At 46.7% G+C, this 19,829-nt stretch overlaps 1 protein-coding gene across 1 annotated transcript in view; it reads right to left on the reverse strand.

Annotated features, from left to right (window-relative positions):
• Positions 1 to 1,133: 1,133 nt before the first annotated feature.
• The window catches only part of LOC139381128 (janus kinase and microtubule-interacting protein 3-like), a 73,798-nt gene continuing 55,102 nt past the window's right edge, over positions 1,134 to 19,829 (reverse strand). Inside the window, exons 7-22 of the mRNA XM_071124440.1 lie at positions 16,623 to 16,754; positions 15,606 to 15,641; positions 14,470 to 14,658; positions 12,997 to 13,125; positions 11,001 to 11,084; positions 10,693 to 10,755; positions 10,483 to 10,581; positions 9,946 to 10,044; positions 8,877 to 8,936; positions 8,591 to 8,656; positions 8,345 to 8,413; positions 7,835 to 7,912; positions 6,657 to 6,863; positions 1,546 to 1,611; positions 1,298 to 1,370; positions 1,134 to 1,193 (exon numbers count right to left, since the gene is read on the reverse strand). Of these exons, the coding sequence (XP_070980541.1) occupies positions 1,320 to 1,370; positions 1,546 to 1,611; positions 6,657 to 6,863; positions 7,835 to 7,912; positions 8,345 to 8,413; positions 8,591 to 8,656; positions 8,877 to 8,936; positions 9,946 to 10,044; positions 10,483 to 10,581; positions 10,693 to 10,755; positions 11,001 to 11,084; positions 12,997 to 13,125; positions 14,470 to 14,658; positions 15,606 to 15,641; positions 16,623 to 16,754 (1,428 nt within the window). The 3' untranslated portion in view covers positions 1,134 to 1,193; positions 1,298 to 1,319. The remainder of the gene's footprint in view (positions 1,194 to 1,297; positions 1,371 to 1,545; positions 1,612 to 6,656; positions 6,864 to 7,834; positions 7,913 to 8,344; positions 8,414 to 8,590; positions 8,657 to 8,876; positions 8,937 to 9,945; positions 10,045 to 10,482; positions 10,582 to 10,692; positions 10,756 to 11,000; positions 11,085 to 12,996; positions 13,126 to 14,469; positions 14,659 to 15,605; positions 15,642 to 16,622; positions 16,755 to 19,829) is intronic.

Consider the following 19,829-nt stretch of genomic DNA (forward strand, 5'->3'; position numbering starts at 1 on the left):
CTCTCCATCAGGACATAACAGAACTAACCAAGATCCCCATCTGAAACAAACCCACTCTCTCCCAAGCACCAAGGGGGAAGATCAGATTTACATAAATCTGATCAAATGAAAAAATTCTAAAATCATTGAAAGCTCCTTCATTCTTCATCAACAAAAAAAAAAAAAATCTAATTTAGCATTTTATTTATTCCTCTGTTGAGAAATGTATTTTAAAATCTTTGCCTTTTTTCATACATAGAAAAATACGTGATGTGTAATAATACCACAGTTTGGCTTCTGGTTTCATTTCAAACACTGAGATTTGAGGAGTTAATGAGTCCCACAGCATGTCTGGACTAGACAGGGGAAGGGCTGAGGCCACAGAGATAGATAGAGGGCACACTGGCCACAAAGCCAGTTTTACTATGGGCAGCATCACTGAAGGCTTTCACCATTTTAAAGTTCGGGGATGGGCTCTCTTTCTGTGACTAGCTCCCTGTGAGTGTAATAACAGCGTGGTCAGATAGTGTAAACAGTGGTATGGTGTCCATTTTAGGAAACGCCCAGCTTCAGTGGAGTGTGTGTGAATGTTAAGAGCTAAGGTAAAAATGTCTCACTTCACCGTCGCTTAACATAACCCAACACCTAGTGACCTCGTCAAGAGGTTTTGGATCTCTTGGCTAAAGTGTTGGGTTGAACAGAAAAGATCCAGGTTCAAGCCCCGAGCAGGAGTACCGCCTGACTTCACTACAGTTCGTTTTTCAATCAATCAATCAAACTCTTCTTCTTCTTCTTCATGCTTCCAAAGGGAAGCGACCAGAGCACCACCTGCTCAGCAGGGAAAAGAAGACACAAAACACTCCCCTTTATTAAGAGTTCTTCAATTCCACTGAAGTCTTCATCCATAGAGAGGAACTCTTCCATAGAGTGTTCCATCGAGACGTCATCATCATCATCATCACTAACGAGGGACAGCAGTCAGGTTTAAAAAGGTTACTGAAGTAAAAAATAAAAAATAAAAAAAACGTTTTTTTTGTCCTTTAAAAAAAAAACATGGTGATAGAATTCTATCTAAAGTCAGTGTTGCAGCATAGTTGACTGGTTTCTCGTGTGAAGAAGTCTCAGAAAAGACTTTCAGGACACTGGGAGCCATCTTGGATTCCAAATCCTGTCCTCTTGAACACAATGTACAAGACAATCTGGAAACCTGTGAACTGAAAGGAAAATATGATATCATGCACAGTATATATATAGCCTCATTTATTATTTGAATAGCGAAATAAAACAGACATTTAGCTTTTTTTTTTTAAATACATACTTGCTCTGGCTTCCCTGGAGAACTATGACCAAAGAATGAAGGCTAAAGAAAAAAACAAAAATAAAAATAAAAACTGAACGAATTGAAAAGAAGAGAATGGAGAGAAAGGAGTCATTTTTTTTTGCCAGACAGAGGAAAAAAAACAGCAATTTGTAGCATTTATACTCCAAGTCAGATTCCATCTAAATAAATTGAACGATACAACACAGTGTCACTGTCTTCAAAGGGACCATTTGACCCGGATGTACCTTTTCTTCTAGTTCCTTTATCTGTCTTTTCTGAGCTGCTATCCATTCCTCCAGCTCTTTGATTCTCTGGACATGAAAAACAGGAGGAACAATAAGGTGGAGAACAAGTCAAATCAGATTAGAGAAATGTTTAACATTGCTATACTGTAGCTGAGGAAGGAGAATCTCCCTGGGGAATGGACTGTAGGGTAGCTGAGGAAGGAGAATCTCCCTGGGGAATGTACTGTAGGGTAGCTGAGGAAGGAGAATCTCCCTGGGGAATGGACTGTAGGGTAGCTGAGGAAGGAGAATCTCCCTGGGGAATGGACTGTAGGGTAGCTGAGGAAGGAGAATCTCCCTGGGGAATGTACTGTAGGGTAGCTGAGGAAGGAGAATCTCCCTGGGGAATGGACTGTAGGGTAGCTGAGGAAGGAGACTCTCCCTGGGGAATGGACTGTAGGGTAGCTGAGGAAGGAGAATCTCCCTGGGGAATGTACTGTAGGGTAGCTGAGGAAGGAGAATCTCCCTGGGGGATGGACTGTAGGGTAGCTGAGGAAGGAGAATCTCCCTGGGGAATGTACTGTAGGGTAGCTGAGGAAGGAGAATCTCCCTGGGGAATGGACTGTAGGGTAGCTGAGGAAGGAGAATCTCCCTGGGGGATGGACTGTAGGGTAGCTGAGGAAGGAGAATCTCCCTGGGAATGGACTGTAGGGTAGCTGAGGAAGGAGAATCTCCCTGGGTAATGGACTGTAGGGTAGCTGAGGAAGGAGAATCTCCCTGGGGAATGTGCTGTAGGGTAGCTGAGGGAGAAGGATCTCCTGGGGAATGGACTGTAGGGTGGCTGAGGAAGGAGAATCTCCCAGGGGAATGTGCTGTATGGTAGCTGAGGAAGGAGAATCTCCCTGGGGGATGGACTGTAGGGTAGCTGAGGAAGGAGAATCTCCCTGGGAATGGACTGTAGGGTAGCTGAGGAAGGAGAATCTCCCTGGGTAATGGACTGTAGGGTAGCTGAGGAAGGAGAATCTCCCTGGGGAATGTACTGTAGGGTAGCTGAGGAAGGAGAATCTCCCTGGGGAATGTACTGTAGGGTAGCTGAGGAAGGAGAATCTCCCTGGGAATGGACTGTAGGGTAGCTGAGGAAGGAGAATCTCCCTGGGTAATGGACTGTAGGGTAGCTGAGGAAGGAGAATCTCCCTGGGGAATGTGCTGTAGGGTAGCTGAGGGAGAAGGATCTCACTGGGGAATGTACTGTAGGGTAGCTGAGGAAGGAGAATCTCCCTGGGGAATGTACTGTAGGGTAGCTGAGGAAGGAGAATCTCCTGGGGAATGGACTGTAGGGTAGCTGAGGAAGGAGAATCTCCCAGGGGAATGTGCTGTAGGGTAGCTGAGGAAGGAGAATCTCCCTGGGGGATGGACTGTAGGGTAGCTGAGGAAGGAGAATCTCCCTGGGAATGGACTGTAGGGTAGCTGAGGAAGGAGAATCTCCCTGGGTAATGGACTGTAGGGTAGCTGAGGAAGGAGAATCTCCCTGGGTAATGTGCTGTAGGGTAGCTGAGGGAGAAGGATCTCACTGGGGAATGTGCTGTAGGGTAGCTGAGGGAGAAGGATCTCACTGGGGAATGTACTGTAGGGTAGCTGAGGAAGGAGAATCTCCCTGGGGAATGTGCTGTAGGGTAGCTGAGGAAGGAGAATCTCCTGGGGAATGGACTGTAGGTAGCTGAGGAAGGAGAATCTCCTGGGGAATGTACTGTAGGGTAGCTGAGGAAGGAGAATCTCCTGGGGAATGGACTGTAGGGTAGCTGAGGAAGGAGAATCTCACAGGGGAATGTGCTGTAGGGTAGCTAAGGAAGAAGAATCTCCCTGGGGAATGTACTGTAGGGTAGCTGAGGAAGGAGAATCTCCCTGGGGAATGGACTGTAGGGTAGCTGAGGAAGGAGAATCTCCCAGGGAATGTGCTGTAGGGTAGCTGAGGAAGGAGAATCTCCCTGGGGAATGGACTGTAGGGTAGCTAAGGAAGAAGAATCTCCCTGGGGAATGTACTGTAGGGTAGCTGAGGAAGGAGAATCTCCCAGGGGAATGTGCTGTAGGGTAGTTAAGGAAGAAGAATCTCCCTGGGGAATGGACTGTAGGGTAGCTGAGGAAGGAGAATATCCCAGGGGAATGTGCTGTAGGATAGCTGAGGAAGGAGAATCTCCCTGGGAATGGACTGTAGGGTAGCTGAGGAAGGAGAATCTCTCTGGGGAATGGATTGTAGGGTAGCTGAGGGAGAAGGATCTCCCTGGGGAATATACTGTAGGGTAGCTGAGGAAGGAGAATCTCCCTGGGGAATGTACTGTAGGGTAGCTGAGGAAGGAGAATCTCCTGGGGAATGGACTGTAGGGTAGCTGAGGAAGGAGAATCTCCCAGGGGAATGTGCTGTAGGGTAGCTGAGGAAGGAGAATCTCCCTGGGGGATGGACTGTAGGGTAGCTGAGGAAGGAGAATCTCCCTGGGAATGGACTGTAGGGTAGCTGAGGAAGGAGAATCTCCCTGGGTAATGGACTGTAGGGTAGCTGAGGAAGGAGAATCTCCCTGGCGAATGTGCTGTAGGGTAGCTGAGGGAGAAGGATCTCACTGGGGAATGTACTGTAGGGTAGCTGAGGAAGGAGAATCTCCCTGGGGAATGTACTGTAGGGTAGCTGAGGAAGGAGAATCTCCTGGGGAATGGACTGTAGGGTAGCTGAGGAAGAAGAATCTCCCAGGGGAATGTGCTGTAGGGTAGCTGAGGAAGGAGAATCTCCTGGGGAATGGACTGTAGGGTAGCTGAGGAGGGAGAATCTCCTGGGGAATGTACTGTAGGGTAGCTGAGGAAGGAGAATCTCCTGGGGAATGGACTGTAGGGTAGCTGAGGAAGGAGAATCTCACAGGGGAATGTGCTGTAGGGTAGCTAAGGAAGAAGAATCTCCCTGGGGAATGTACTGTAGGGTAGCTGAGGAAGGAGAATCTCCCTGGGGAATGGACTGTAGGGTAGCTGAGGAAGGAGAATCTCCCAGGGGAATGTGCTGTAGGGTAGCTAAGGAAGAAGAATCTCCCTGGGGAATGTACTGTAGGGTAGCTGAGGAAGGAGAATCTCCCTGGGGAATGTACTGTAGGGTAGCTGAGGAAGGAGAATCTCCCAGGGGAATGTGCTGTAGGGTAGTTAAGGAAGAAGAATCTCCCTGGGGAATGGACTGTAGGGTAGCTGAGGAAGGAGAATATCCCAGGGGAATGTGCTGTAGGATAGCTGAGGAAGAAGAGTCTCCTGGGGAATGTGCTGTAGGGTAGCTGAGGAAGGAGAATCTCCCTGGGGAATGTACTGTAGGGTAGCTGAGGAAGGAGAATCTCCCTGGGGAATGTACTGTAGGGTAGCTGAGGAAGGAGAATCTCCCAGGGGAATGTGCTGTAGGGTAGCTGAGGAAGGAGAATCTCCTGGGGAATGGACTGTAGGGTAGCTGAGGAAGGAGAATCTCCCAGGGGAATGTGCTGTAGGGTAGCTAAGGAATAATAATCTCCCTGGGGAATGTACTGTAGGGTAGCTGAGGAAGGAGAATCTCCCTGGGGAATGGACTGTAGGGTAGCTGAGGAAGGAGAATCTCCCAGGGGAATGTGCTGTAGGGTAGCTAAGGAAGAAGAATCTCCCTGGGGAATGTACTGTAGGGTAGCTGAGGAAGGAGAGTCTCCCAGGGGAATGTACTGTAGGGTAGCTAAGGAAGAAGAATATCCCTGGGGAATGTACTGTAGGGTAGCTGAGGAAGGAGAATCTCCCTGGGGAATGGACTGTAGGGTAGCTGAGGAAGGAGAATCTCACAGGGGAATGTGCTGTAGGGTAGCTAAGGAAGAAGAAACTCCCTGGGGAATGGACTGTAGGGTAGCTGAGGAAGGAGAATCTCCCAGGGGAATGTGCTGTAGGGTAGCTGAGGAAGAAGAATCTCCCTGGGGAATGGACTGTAGGGTAGCTGAGGAAGAAGAATCTCCCTGGGGAATGGACTGTAGGGTAGCTGAGGAAGAAGAATCTCCCTGGGGAATGGACTGTAGGGTAGCTAAGGAAGAATAATCTCCTGGGTAATAAGACCCACAAGTAATGGTCCTTTCTCTCACCTCCTTTAGACCGGTAGGTGTTATACTGTAGATAGACATAGTCTCATTACCTGCAGTATACTGTAGATAGGCACAGTAACAATATTGTCCCTGTTCTGCCTGGTATTAAATAGACTCAGCAGTAATGGTCCATTGTTTTACTGGCTGTAAATACAGTGATAGCTGTTTCTTCTCTCACCTGCTGTGTGCTGTACCAGCTCCATCCTCTACCAGCTCCATCCTCTATCAGTACCAGCTCCATCCTCTACCAGCTCCATCCTCTACCAGTACCAGCTCCATCCTCTATCAGTACCAGCTCCATCCTCTATCAGTACCAGCTCCATCCTCTATCAGTACCAGCTCCATCCTCTATCAGTACCAGCTCCATCCTCTATCAGTACCTGCTCCATCCTCTACCAGTACCAGCTCCATCCTCTATCAGTACCAGCTCCATCCTCTATCAGTACCAGCTCCATCCTCTACCAGCTCCATCCTCTATCAGTACCAGCTCCATCCTCTATCAGTCCACCTCTACCAGCTCCATCTCTACCAGTACCAGCTCCATCCTCCAGTACCAGCTCCATTCTCTACCAGTACCAGCTCCAGTACCAGCCAGCTCCATCCTCTATCAGTACCAGCTCCATCCTCTACAGTACCAGCTCCATCCTCTATCAGTACCAGCTCCATCCTCTATCAGTACCAGCTCCATCCTCTATCAGTACCTGCTCCATCCTCTACCAGTACCAGCTCCATTCTATCAGTACCAGCTCCATCCTCTACCAGCTCCATCCTCTATCAGTACCAGCTCCATCCTTTACCAGCTCCATCCTCTACCAGCTCCATCCTCTACCAGCTCCATCCTCTACCACTACCAGCTCCATCCTCTACCAGTACCAGCTCCATCCTCTACCAGCTCCATCCTCTACCAGTACCAGCTCCATCCTCTACCAGTACCAGCTCCATCCTCTACCAGCTCCATCCTCTACCAGTACCAGCTCCATCCTCTACCAGCTCCATCCTCTCACCTCCATCCTCTACCAGCTGCTGTGAGTGCTGTAGCATGTCCATTCTCTCCCTGAGGATCTGTGAGTCCCTCTCTCTTAGCTCCATCATGACTCCTCTCTTCCACTGCTCCACCGCCCGACGCAGCGTCTCCCTCTCGTCGTCCGACAGCATCTCTGACATCTTGGCCCCCGCATCCTGTTGCAGGGTATCAAACAGCATTGCCTCTAGCTCCAAGATCCTCTGGAGGGAGGGAGGGAGGGATGGTTGGAGGGAGGGATGAGGGATGGAGGGAGGGAGGGAGGGAGCGATGGGAGGGAGGGAGGGAGGGAGGGAGGGAGGGAGGGAGGGAAAGAAGGAGAGTGGCAAGGTCATTGGTGTTACACCTAACGACCACAAGAGGGCACAGCTGCAGCTAGTCAGTAGGGTGGACAATGTGATCCACTGGCTCAATGTTTTCCATAAAAACGTATACACTGAGTATATAAAACATTAAGAACACCTGCTCTTTCCATGACACAGACTGACCAGGTGAATCCAGGTGAAAGATATGATCCCTTATTGATGTCAATTGTTAAATCCACTTCAATCAGTGTAGATGAAGGGGAGGAGACAGGTTAAACAAGGATTTAAGCCTTGAGACAATTGAGACATGGATTATGTATGTGTGCCATACACAATCCATGTCTCAATTGATTTAAGCAAGACAAAAGATTTAAGTGCCTTTGAACGGGGTATGGTAGTAGGTGCCAGGCGCACCGGTTTGAGTCAAGAACTACAATGCTGCTGGGTTTTTCATGTGTATCAAGAATGGTCCACCGACCCAAAGGACATCTAGCCAACTAGCCAACTATGGGAAGCATTGGGCCAGCATCCCTGGGGAAGGCTTCTGACACCTTGCCCCGATGAACCGAGTCTGTCATGAGGACAAAAAGGGGGTGCAACTCAATATTAGGAAGGTGTTCTTAATGTTTTGTGCACTCATTGTATATTTTCACTTTAGTCATTTAGCAGATATCAATCAAATGTATTTATAAAGCCCTTCTTACATCAGCTGATGTCACAAAGTGCTGTACAGGAACCCAGCCTAAAACCCCCAAACAGGAAGCAATGCAGGTGTAGAAGCACGGATGTTCTTATCCAGAGCGCGATTGTTAGTTTTACAAAGGCAAGTTTTTTTCCTGGAACATTTGGGTCCATTTGAAATGTCTCACCTTGTGAGCCTGAGCCATAGACTGTTTCCTGTAGTCCAACTCCTCATCCAGATAGCCTTTCTGTTTACTGAACACATGCTGCAAATAACACACAACACAACCTGATCATCCCAGCCAACTCCAACTGAAGATTCATACAAAATCATTCATTCATTCATTCATTCATTCATTCATTTGTTTGTTTGTTAATTCATTCATTAATTCATTTATTTATTCATTCATTTGTTTGTTTGTTTATTCATTCATTCATTAATTTCTTTAATTCATATTTTTTTTAATTCATTTATTCATTTGATAATTCATTATTTCCTTCATTCATTAATTTGTTAATTCATTCATTCATATAAGATGTCTGTTAAATACTGTAGGTCGGGCTACAATATATTGCCAGTTGCCAATGCACTTTTAAGCATATAACACGTACTTCCATGCATCAGCAACATTTTAAACAACTTGAGCAACATGCTAAATGAGAAGGGTTAAAAAATAAAATATAGATCAGCCATTTACCTTCTCACTTTCAATGTCCATCCTTTTCTGTGCTAAAGCTGTTTTGGTGACCTCTATATTCTCAAGCCACTGAAAGGAGAAGATCATAAACTGGGATATTCAGCTGGGAATAAAACATTATTTTATCTCATTGACTCAATGATGCAAAGCCTACTGTACGACAGGGATTCAAAGACAAGGCTGGCATTCAAACAAACAAAGATTTAAACAGCCTTTTGAAATGTAAGTTGCTGAGAATATAACTACCCTCTCTGCTAGCGTTAAGACGGTCCTGGCGTGAATGGCCACCACCTGCTCCTCATTGGATAGGTTCTGGGTGGTACATGGCACATAAAGAGAACACAACACTCAGACACTCAGTATCAAGCAGACATCAGATCCATCAACACTGAGACACTCAGTATCAAGCAGACAGCAGATCCATCAACACAGAGGAGACAGATAGACAGAGCAATGAGTCCAGTGAGGTTGGAGCGGATCCTACTGCAGGCAGACATACATGTACATACATGTAGATAGGAAATGAACATACACTTACGGCATTATCCCCCAGTATATCTAGCTTTTTCATTAGCTCTGTGATGATGATGTCCTGCCAAGGAGAAGAGACAAGAACATCAAGTTAAACTCCAAATCAACTCCTTAACACTCCCCCTAGACCAAGGGTATTCAACTCTGACCCTACGAGGACAACTACTGGTTGTCTGTTCTACCTGATCATTAATATCACCCCACCTGGTGTCCCAGGTCTAAATCCGGCCCTGATCATTAATATCACCCCACCTGGTGTCCCAGGTCTAAATCAGGCCCTGATCATTAATATCACCCACCTGGTGTCCCAGGTCTAAATCAGGCCCTGATCATTAATATCACCCATCTGGTGTCCCAGGTCTAAATCAGGCCCTGATCATTAATATCACCCACCTGGTGTCCCAGGTCTAAATCAGGCCCTGATCATTAATATCACCCCACCTGGTGTCCCAGGTTTAAATCAGGCCCTGATCATTAATATCACCCCACCTGGTGTCCCAGGTCTAAATCAGGCCCTGATCATTAATATCACCCCACCTGGTGTCCCAGGTCTAAATCAGGCCCTGATCATTAATATCACCCATCTGGTGTCCCAGGTCTAAATCAGGCCCTGATCATTAATATCACCCACCTGGTGTCCCAGGTCTAAATCAGGCCCAGATTAGAAGGGAACAATCATTAATATCACCCCACCTGAAGAAAATGCAGTGGAACTGGTGTCTTTCAGGCCCTGATCATTAATATCACCCACCTGGTGTCCCAAGAGATTTGAAGAAATGCAGTGGAACTGGCTTTGAGGTCAAGATTTGAATTTGAGGCCCCTAGACACTCTCCTAGCCCCTAGCTCCTAGCCTCTACCCCCTAGCACCTTTTATATTATATTATTATAATAGATAAAGACTCAATGTGACTCCCTCGGCCTCACAGTACACCTGCAGTGGACTGATGCCTTCACAGAAGTATTATATATATATATATATATATATATATATATATATATATATATATATATATATATATATATATATATATATATATATATATATATGATATTATTATTATAGACTCACTGTGACTCCCTCGGCCTCACAGTACACCTGCAGTGGACTGATGCCTTCACAGAAGTGGATGTCGTGGAAGTTGATTCCTGGAGATCTCCTCTCCCTCTCCTGGATGGTGATAGATGACATTATTACTAGATGTCCCATCTTGGAGACCAGGGGCATGTAAAACTAGCCTGCAACTCTTTCATTAGCTAAAGTATGTACGAGTACAGCTAAAACTGACAATACATTTCCAAAAACGTGAATATCATTAAGATTAAACATTTTTCTTTCCAATCGTTTACAAGGTCCAGTGAAACCTGATAGAGATTGGAGAGGATGAAGCTTGGAGGCGGCGCCCGAGAAAGAGGATGGGGCTAGGAGGCGGCGCCCGAGAAAGAGGATGGGGCTAGGGGGCGGCGCCCGAGAAAGAGGATGGGGCTAGAGGGCGGCGCCCGAGAAAGAGGATGGGGCTAGGGGGCGGCACCCGAGAAAGAGGATGGGGCTAGGGGGCGGCGCCCGAGAAAGCAGTTGTTGTGAGGGATCAAATGGCCGTGCTCTTACTTCAAGTTCAAGGATCCGGAACTCCAGGAGTTCATTTTGGTCTCTGGCGTCCTGAAATTCGTTTTTTAAACGTGACTCCTCTGTTTCCATGTGCTTGATCTGTTAAGAGACAGAAATACACCGGGGAAATGTGATCACATGTTCCCAATCACACCTGGATTACGTGTGACATATCACTTCAGGTAAATATCATGGATAATAGTGTTATACCTTCTCTATAAGTTCTTGATTTCTTTGATACAGGGCTTGTTTCTCCTCGATCCACTTCATATCCTACAAACACACAGGAAATCAGTGACAAAGAACTGTGTGTGTGTGTGTGTGTGTGTGTGTGTGTGTGTGTGTGTGTGTGTGTGTGTGTGTGTGTGTGTGTGTGTGTGTGTGTGTGTGTGTGTGTGTGTGTGTGTGTGTGTGTGTGTGTGTGTGTGTGTGTGTGTGTGTGTGTGTGTGTGTGTGTGTGTGTGTGTGCGCGCGTGTGTGTGTGTGTGTGTGTGTGTGTGTGTGTGTAATCCAGTCACCTGTCCTTGCTGGGACAGAACACACTCCAGGTCCTGTATTCTGGTTTGGTAGAGAATAAGCTCTGCTTGCAACTGTTCTCTTGTCTGTGGAGTGAAGAGAACAACATTCACTGGTTATATACAATGATAATAAATGCTAGTAGAATATGTTTCTCTACCTGTTTCAGTCTCTATGGCAGCATTCTGTCTCTACCTGGTTCAGTCTCTACCTGGTTCAGTCTCTATGGCAGCATTCTGTCTCTACCTGGTTCAGTCTCTACCTGGTTCAGTCTCTATGGCAGCATTCTGTCTCTACCTGGTTCAGTCTCTACCTGGTTCAGTCTCTATGGCAGCATTCTGTCTCTACCTGGTTCAGTCTCTACCTGGTTCAGTCTCTATGGCTGCATTCTGTCTCTACCTGGTTCAGTCTCTACCTGGTTCAGTCTCTATGGCAGCATTCTGTCTCTACCTGGTTCAGTCTCTACCTGGTTCAGTCTCTATGGCAGCATTCTGTCTCTACCTGGTTCAGTCGCTACCTGGTTCAGTCTCTATGGCAGCATTCTGGATCTACCTGGTTCAGTCTCTACCTTGTTCAGTCTCTACCTTGTTCAGTCTCTACCTGGTTCAGTCTCTACCTGGTTCAGTCTCTACCTGGTTCAGTCTCTATGGCTGCATTCTGTCTCTACCTGGTTCAGTCTCTACCTGGTTCAGTCTCTATGGCAGCATTCTGTCTCTACCTGGTTCAGTCTCTACCTGGTTCAGTCTCTATGGCAGCATTCTGTCTCTACCTGGTTCAGTCGCTACCTGGTTCAGTCTCTATGGCAGCATTCTGGATCTACCTTGTTCAGTCTCTACCTTGTTCAGTCTCTACCTTGTTCAGTCTCTACCTGGTTCAGTCTCTACCTGGTTCAGTCTCTACCTGGTTCAGTCTCTACCTGGTTCAGACTTTACCTGGTTCAGTCTCTATGTCAGCATTATGTCTCTACCTGGTTCTGTCTCTATGACAACATTCAGTCTCTACCTGGTTCAGTCTCTATGGCAGCATTCAGTCTCTACCTGGTTCAGTCTCTATGGCAGCATTCTGTCTCTACCTGGTTCAGTCTCTACCTGGTTCAGTCTCTATGGCAGCATTCTGTCTCTACCTGGTTCAGTCTCTACCTGGTTCAGTCTCTATGGCTGCATTCTGTCTCTACCTGGTTCAGTCTCTACCTGGTTCAGTCTCTATGGCAGCATTCTGTCTCTACCTGGTTCAGTCTCTACCTGGTTCAGTCTCTATGGCAGCATTCTGTCTCTACCTGGTTCAGTCGCTACCTGGTTCAGTCTCTATGGCAGCATTCTGGATCTACCTGGTTCAGTCTCTACCTTGTTCAGTCTCTACCTGGTTCAGTCTCTACCTGGTTCAGTCTCTACCTGGTTCAGTCTCTATGGCAGCATTCTGTCTCTACCTGGTTCAGTCTCTACCTGGTTCAGTCTCTATGGCAGCATTCTGGATCTACCTGGTTCAGTCTCTACCTTGTTCAGTCTCTACCTTGTTCAGTCTCTACCTGGTTCAGTCTCTACCTGGTTCAGTCTCTACCTGGTTCAGTCTCTACCTGGTTCAGACTTTACCTGGTTCAGTCTCTATGTCAGCATTATGTCTCTACCTGGTTCTGTCTCTATGACAACATTCAGTCTCTACCTGGTTCATTCTCTATGGCAGCATTCAGTCTCTACCTGGTTCAGTCTCTATGGCAGCATTCTGGCTCTACCTGGTTCAGTCTCTACCTGGTTCAGTCTCTAGGGCAGCATTTTAGTTTGAGACTTGCGTGCTTAACTCACATTTTCTCTCACAGACGTCAATGCATGAGTCATGTGAATGTCTGGGCTGATTCAGGCCTTGGAGGAGTCCTACTTACGAAGGACAGGTGAATACGACTCTAGGACAATACTTCCAGTGGACTAGGGGTCTGAAATACATTACTGCCCAGTGAATGAAATACAGGTTTTGATAATGGCATCATGATGGAGCACCTCTTACCTTGACTTCTTTCTCTGCATCAAACGTGCCCCCCACCTGCTCCTGTAGAAGTGCATAGGCTCTCTGAAGAGCCTGGTACTCCATGGTCAACTGATGAAACCTCATCTCTGTCTCCTCCCTGATCATACCCTACAGGCAGACAGGCAGACAGGCAGAAAGACAGGTAGACAGACAGGCAGACAGGCAGACAGAAAGACAGGTAGACAGACAGGCAGGCAAACAGAAAGACAGGTAGACAGACAGGCAGGCAAACAGAAAGACAGGTAGACAGGCAGACAGGTAGACAGATGGGCAGACAGGCAGACAGAAAGACAGGTAGACAGACAGGCAGACAGGCAGACAGAAAGACAGGTAGACAGACAGGCAGGCAAACAGAAAGACAGGTAGACAGGCAGACAGGTAGACAGAAAGACAGGTAGACAGATGGGCAGACAGACAGGCAGACAGACGGGAAGACAGGCAGAAAGACAGACAGGCAGATGTACAGACAGACAGGTAGACAGACGGGCAGACAGGCAGACAGACGGACAGGCAGACGGAGAGACGGGCAGACAGGTAGATGTACAGACAGACAGAAACAACAGTGAGGGTAGTCAGAGGTCGCTGTCCCTCCCCATGGTCATTATAACACAATATCAGAAACAACAGTGAGGGTAGTCAGAGGTCGCTGTCCCTCCCCATGGTCATTATAACACAATATCAGAAACAACAGTGAGGGTAGTCAGAGGTCGCTGTCCCTCCCCATGGTATTTATAACATTATAACACAATATCAGAAACAACAGTGAGGGAGGTCAGAGGTCACTGTCCCTCCCCATGGTCATTATAACACAATATCAGAAACAGCATATGACAATAGAAACAGGCAATATGTCTGCTTCTCGGTAAACGTTGCGTTGCATATTTACACTTCTGTAATTGACTGCTGCATATCAAGAATGGAAACACACGTCCACATTCATTCATAGTTTTAATACAAAACCAAATGTCGAAACGTCAAGCTGTCATCAGGGAGCAATCAGACGACAAAACATACATATATCTCTCTCCCTCCTCTGTCTTTTTCTCTGTCTTCATCGCTCTCTCTTTCCTCTCTCCCTCTCTCTTTTTCTCTGTCTTCATCGTTCTTCTTTCCTCGTCTTCATCGTTCTCTCTTTCTCTCTCCCTCCTCTCTTTTTCTCTGTCTTCATCGTTCTCTCTTTCCTCTCTCCCTCTCTCTTTTTCTCTGTCTTCATCGTTCTCTCTTTCCTCTCTCCCTCCTCTCTTTTTCTCTGTCTTCATCGTTCTCTCTTTCCTCTCTCCCTCTCTCTTTTTCTCTGTCTTCATCGTTCTCTCTTTCCTCTCTCCCGCTCTCTTTTTCTCTGTCTTCATCGTTCTCTCTTTCCTCTCTCCCTCCTCTCTTGATCACACTCTTTCTCTCTGTCAGACTCCCCTTTAAACGCGACAAGCAAAACTGTGCGTCTCCATGTCTTACCTCCTCCAGGTCATCGTCTGGTGTGCACGGTGTCCTGTCTGTGTGGAAGGAGATGGAGGAACCGTCTGAGTCTATAGAAGCCTCTTCATCGTAACCAAAGAACGTCTCTACCACCGGTTTACACGGCCTGATGGCCTTCTTCCTCCCTATGCTGCCCTGCCGTCTGTACCTCAGCAACATATCTCTTTCCTACAACACCATTCCATAGAAGATGAAGGAAAATGTTGTTTGTCATGTGTCGAATACAACAGGCGTTTTAAACAGAGCTTTCCTCAGAGACACCTAATATTAAACAGTACTATCCTCAGAGACACCTAATATTAAACAGTACTATCCTCAGAGACATAGCTAGATATTAAACAGTACTATCCTCAGAGACATAACTAGATATTAAACAGTACTATCCTCAGAGACATAGATAGATATTAAACAGTACTATCCTCATAGACACCTAATAATAAACAATACTATCCTCAGAGACACCTAATATTAAACAGTACTATCCTCATAGACACCTAATATTAAACAGTACTATCCTCAGAGACATAGCTAGATATTAAACAGTACTATCCTCATAGACACCTAATATTAAACAGTACTATCCTCAGAGACATAGATAGATATTAAACAGTACTATCCTCAGAGACATAACTAGATATTAAACAGTACTATCCTCAGAGACATAGATAGATATTAAACAGTACTATCCTCAGAGACATAGCTAGATATTAAACAGTACTATCCTCACAGACACCTAATATTAAACAGTACTATCCTCAGAGACACCTAATATTAAACAGTACTATCCTCAGAGACACTAAAGATGCAGATCTTGCCCCTCCTTTGAGGCTGAGAGACTGAGGATACATTCCAAATGGTACCCTATTCCTTATGTAGTGCACTACTTTTGACCAGGGCCCACCATATGTCTCTGGACAAAAGTAGTGCACTACTATATATAGGAAAAGTGTGAGAGTAAGACACACAAGGACATTTCCATATCAGAGTCTAGGGAGGGGTTGCATCAAACTAAGATTATATTGATATAAGATTAGATTAGTTGTTGTTCCTATTAAACTATCCCTCGTGTTGCATTCCTATCATAATACTTGATGGAATTATCTTAATTAACTTACAATCACACTCTTCACGTATCCAGCTGTCTCCAGTGCCTAGAAAACACAGACATTTAGTTGTTGTTGCAATGTCTCATCCTGTGTTACATGACTACAAATCCCTTCCGTTTGATTCAAAATCAGTGTGTGTGGCCTACCAGTGAAGGTGACCGTGAGCATGAGTGTGACAGAGAGAGGGAGACAAATAGAGAAAGAGAGAGAGAGGGATGGCGAGAGAGAGAGAAAGAAAGAAACAAAGAGAGTAAGCGAGTAAGAAAGATAGATAAAGAATGACAGAGAGTAAGCGAGTAAGAAAGATAGATAAAGAATGACAGAGAGTAAGCGAGTAAGAAAGATAGATAAAGAATGACAGAGAGTAAGCGAGAGAGAGCAAGAGATATAAAAAGAGAGTGAGAGAGAAAGAGAGATAAAGAATGACAGAGAGAGAGAGAGAGAGAGAGAAATAATGACAGTGAGAAAGAGAGAGAGAGAGAGAGAGAGAGAGAGAGAGACAGAGAGACAGTGAGAAAGAGAGACAGTGAGAAAGAGAGAGGGAGAGAGAGAGAGAGAGAGAGAGAGAGAGAGAGAGACAGAGAGACAGTGAGAAAGAGAGACAGAGAAAAAGAGAAAGAGAGAGAGAGAGAGAGAAAGAGAGAGGGAGATAAAGAGAGAGAGAAAGAAAGAAAGAGAGAGAGAGAGAGAGAGATAAATAAAGAAAGAAAGAAAGAAAGAGAGAGAGAAAGAAAGAGAGAGAGAAATAAAGAGAGAGAGAAAGAGAGAGAGAGAGTAAGAAAGAGAGAGAGACAGTGAGAAAGAGAGAGAGAGAAAGAGAGAGAGAGAAAGAGAGAGAGAGAAAGAGAGAGAGAGAGAGAGACAGAGAGAGAGAGAGAGAGAGAGAGAGAGAGTGAGGGAGAGAGTGAGGGAGAGAGAGAGAGTGAGGGAGAGAGAGTGGAGGAGAGAGAGACAGAGAGAGAGAGAGAAAGAAAGAGAAAGAGAGAACCCAAGGAGGGTTGCTGTTGTCATAGAAATTGTAAATACCTTTGACAGGTCGTCAATAATATTCTGCTGTTCCAGAACCTGCAGTCTGAGGAACTCGATCTCTCTCTCCTCCTGACTCTGATCAAGGTCGTTTAGAGAGCTGGGACGTCTTTTGGTGGCTACCTTCTCTCTCTGGAAAGGAAGTCAATTGATTAAAGATATAATATGCGGAAATTGCTCCGCTATTTCTTGGTTGCTAAAATTCTAATAGCTCGCTTATTGTCAGTTCATGTGAGAAAACAAGCAATGTATAGTCTGAAGAATCCATTGTACCATCAACCAAAAATATTGTATATTCAGCTGTTTGAAGCTGATGTACAAAACCCGAAAGTAAAAGATGCAAAAAAGAAACGTATGAACAGGAAGCATAGACGAAAAGCACATAGAACAGATCTACCGCTTCTTAGACTTGCTTTCAATGAGAATGACAGATCTATAACTCGTATTTCTATGTGATTTTGGTCAGGTCGCCCAAAAAGTGACATATTGCAGCTTTAAAAACAATAAAGATATTCAATTTGAGGCATTTTCTGAAATCTGAAGAAGCAAATCTCTATGCACTAGTCAGCTACTCCACTTGATTCATGTTAACTCTATGTCACAAGAGATTACTGTACTGTGTTAATAAGGGTAGTCAGTGTTTTGTTAACTCTCTGTCACTAGAAGTTACTGTACGTCTGTCTGCCTGCCTGTCTGTCTGCCTGCCTGCCTGCCTGTCTGCCTGCCTGTCTGTCTGTCTGTCTGCCTGTCTGTCTGCCTGTCAGTCTGTCTGCCTGCCTGTCTGTCTGCCTGCCTGTCTGTCTGCCTGCCTGTCTGCCTGCCTGTCTGCCTGTCTGTCTGCCTGCCTGTCTGTCTGTCTGTCTGTATGTCTGTCTGTCTGCCTGTCTGTCTCGTCCGACTCCAGACTCGTTCATTACTACGGCACAGCTGGAGATGGAATTTAAATATTGAAACAATGTTGCAAATGTCGGAGAGACAGACAGCAAGGTTTATACACATCACTGCTGTTAAACGTTAGTCTAAAAGAAATGTGAGATAATGTCTAGATGCTTTTTATAGTGGAGATCAAGTTGATAAATTGCCTGGCTGGGCTGATGAGACAGTGGATAGGGCTGATGAGACAGTGGATTGGGCCGATGAGACAGTGGATTGGGCTGATGAGACAGTGGATTGGGCTGATGAGACAGTGGATTGGGCTGATGAGACAGTGGATTGGGCCGATGAGACAGTGGATAGGGCTGATGAGACAGTGGATAGGGCTGATGAGACAATGGATAGGGCTGATGAGACAGTGGATTGGGCTGATGAGACAGTGGATTGGGCCGATGAGACAGTGGATTGGGCCGATGAGACAGTGGATTGGGCCGATGAGACAGTGGATTGGGCTGATGAGACAGTGGATTGGGCTGATGAGACAGTGGATAGGGCTGATGAGACAGTGGATAGGGCTGATGAGACAGTGGATTGGGCTGATGAGACAGTGGATAGGGCTGATGAGACAGTGGATTGGGCTGATGAGACAGTGGATAGGGCTGATGAGACAGTGGATAGGGCTGATGAGACAGTGGATTGGGCTGATGAGACAGTGGATTGGGCTGATGAGACAGTGGATTGGGCTGATGAGACAGTGGATTGGGCTGATGAGACAGTGGATAGGGCTGATGAGACAGTGGATTGGGCTGATGAGACAGTGGATTGGGCTGATGAGACAGTGGATTGGGCTGATGAGACAGTGGATAGGGCTGATGAGACAGTGGATTGGGCTGATGAGACAGTGGATTGGGCTGATGAGACAGTGGATTGGGCTGATGAGACAGTGGATTGGGCTGATGAGACAGTGGATAGGGCTGATGAGACAGTGTATTGGGCTGATGAGACAGTGGATTGGGCTGATGAGACAGTGGATAGGGCTGATGAGACAGTGGATTGGGCTGATGAGACAGTGGATTGGGCTGATGAGACAGTGGATTGGGCCGATGAGACAGTGGATTGGGCCGATGAGACAGTGGATTGGGCCGATGAGACAGTGGATTGGGCTGATGAGACAGTGGATAGGGCTGATGAGACAGTGGATAGGGCTGATGAGACAATGGATAGGGCTGATGAGACAGTGGATTGGGCTGATGAGACAGTGGATTGGGCCGATGAGACAGTGGATTGGGCCGATGAGACAGTGGATTGGGCCGATGAGACAGTGGATTGGGCCGATGAGACAGTGGATTGGGCTGATGAGACAGTGGATAGGGCTGATGAGACAGTGGATAGGGCTGATGAGACAGTGGATTGGGCTGATGAGACAGTGGATTGGGCTGATGAGACAGTGGATAGGGCTGATGAGACAGTGGATAGGGCTGATGAGACAGTGGATTGGGCTGATGAGACAGTGGATTGGGCTGATGAGACAGTGGATTGGGCTGATGAGGCAGTGGATTGGGCTGATGAGACAGTGGATAGGGCTGATGAGACAGTGGATTGGGCTGATGAGACAGTGGATTGGGCTGATGAGACAGTGGATTGGGCTGATGAGACAGTGGATAGGGCTGATGAGACAGTGGATTGGGCTGATGAGACAGTGGATTGGGCTGATGAGACAGTGGATTGGGCTGATGAGACAGTGGATTGGGCTGATGAGACAGTGGATTGGGCTGATGAGACAGTGGATTGGGCTGATGAGACAGTGGATAGGGCTGATGAGACAGTGGATTGGGCCGATGAGACAGTGGATTGGGCTGATGAGACAGTGGATTGGGCTGATGAGACAGTGGATTGGGCTGATGAGACAGTGGATTGGGCCGATGAGACAGTGGATAGGGCTGATGAGACAGTGGATAGGGCTGATGAGACAATGGATAGGGCTGATGAGACAGTGGATTGGGCTGATGAGACAGTGGATTGGGCAGATGAGACAGTGGATTGGGCGGATGAGACAGTGGATTGGGCCGATGAGACAGTGGATTGGGCTGATGAGACTGTGGATTGGGCTGATGAGACAGTGGATAGGGCTGATGAGACAGTGGATAGGGCTGATGAGACAGTGGATTGGGCTGATGAGACAGTGGATAGGGCTGATGAGACAGTGGATTGGGCTGATGAGACAGTGGATAGGGCTGATGAGACAGTGGATAGGGCTGATGAGACAGTGGATTGGGCTGATGAGACAGTGGATTGGGCTGATGAGACAGTGGATTGGGCTGATGAGACAGTGGA

This window comes from Oncorhynchus clarkii, chromosome 23 (assembly GCF_045791955.1).
Source record: "Oncorhynchus clarkii lewisi isolate Uvic-CL-2024 chromosome 23, UVic_Ocla_1.0, whole genome shotgun sequence".
Lineage (NCBI taxonomy): Eukaryota > Metazoa > Chordata > Actinopteri > Salmoniformes > Salmonidae > Oncorhynchus > Oncorhynchus clarkii.